Raw genomic sequence first — 992 nt, 5'->3', positions numbered from 1 at the left:
TGTTCAGCAATGAACCTCACACCCTCTATGGCCTCATCCACATCTTGGTCGTGCCTGACTTTCACTCTCTGCCTGAACTCCGACCCCTCAGGAAGGTCGCCGACCCTCCAGGCCCCGCACACACGCCCAGGGTCATCACTTAAGAAGAATGAGTCTCCATCCAACCTTATGCTCTTCGCATCAGATGAGAATGATTTCCGTTGATGTTTCTGTCGAAACCTTTCCCGTACATTAGACCTTCCAGGCCGTCGCATCAGAAGGAAAGCAGGAAGATTATGAAGGAACACACGCTTGACCCACTCGGGCATGTGGTGTGTCGATGGAGAACGGTGGTGCACGTTGAGCACACACACACTCGTCACAATAGAAAATGTGACCAGCACCATCGTAAACATCAGATACTTCCCTATTAATGGAACAGCCAATGATGTTGGTGGAACGATCTTGGATATCAGGAGCAGAAACACAGTAAGAGCCAGAAGAACCGATATACAAAGAGTCATCTTCTCTCCACAGTCTGAAGGGAGGTAGAAAACCAGAATTGCAAGAGAAGTGATGAGGACGCATGGAATGATGAGGTTAATCGTGTAGAAGAGAGGTTTGCGTCTAATCACAAAGTCGTATGTGATATCCAGATATGTGAGGTCATTGGGGTCTTCGTTTTTTCTGCCAGGGAGCGACACAATATCCCATTCGCCGCTGGGTGTGTAGTCATCTCGACTGGCAAAATCAGACGTCAAGACAAGATCGAGTTCTGTGCGGTCATAGGTCCAAGAACGGAATTTAAGCGTGCAGTTCTGTTGATCGAAAGGGAAGTTACGGACTTCTATAGCACAGGCGCTCTTGTAGATGGCAGGGGGGAGCCAGAATATATCACCAGTGTTGGAGACAACGGCATTGCAGTAAAATGATACTTCATATACACCATCAGCACTGTAAGAAAAAAGAATATCATAAATATCAATCAGTTGTATTTTGTGTATTCCTAAAGA

General features: G+C 46.7%; 1 protein-coding gene across 1 annotated transcript; it reads right to left on the bottom strand.

Moving 5' to 3' along the window:
- Positions 1–8: 8 nt before the first annotated feature.
- Positions 9–989, bottom strand: LOC107735798 (neuronal acetylcholine receptor subunit beta-2-like; the record flags this gene model as incomplete). The annotated part of the gene is made up of 1 exon (XM_016547378.1): positions 9–989. A coding segment is annotated over one exon (981 nt), but the record flags the coding sequence as incomplete, so codon positions are not given.
- Between the last annotated feature and the right edge of the window lie 3 nt (positions 990–992).

Source organism: Sinocyclocheilus rhinocerous, unplaced genomic scaffold, assembly GCF_001515625.1.
Source record: "Sinocyclocheilus rhinocerous isolate Xijiao unplaced genomic scaffold, SAMN03320098_v1.1 C36305897, whole genome shotgun sequence".
NCBI lineage: Eukaryota > Metazoa > Chordata > Actinopteri > Cypriniformes > Cyprinidae > Sinocyclocheilus > Sinocyclocheilus rhinocerous.
Note: the sequence above shows the minus strand (reverse complement) of the source record. Positions and strands in the feature narration are given on the sequence as shown.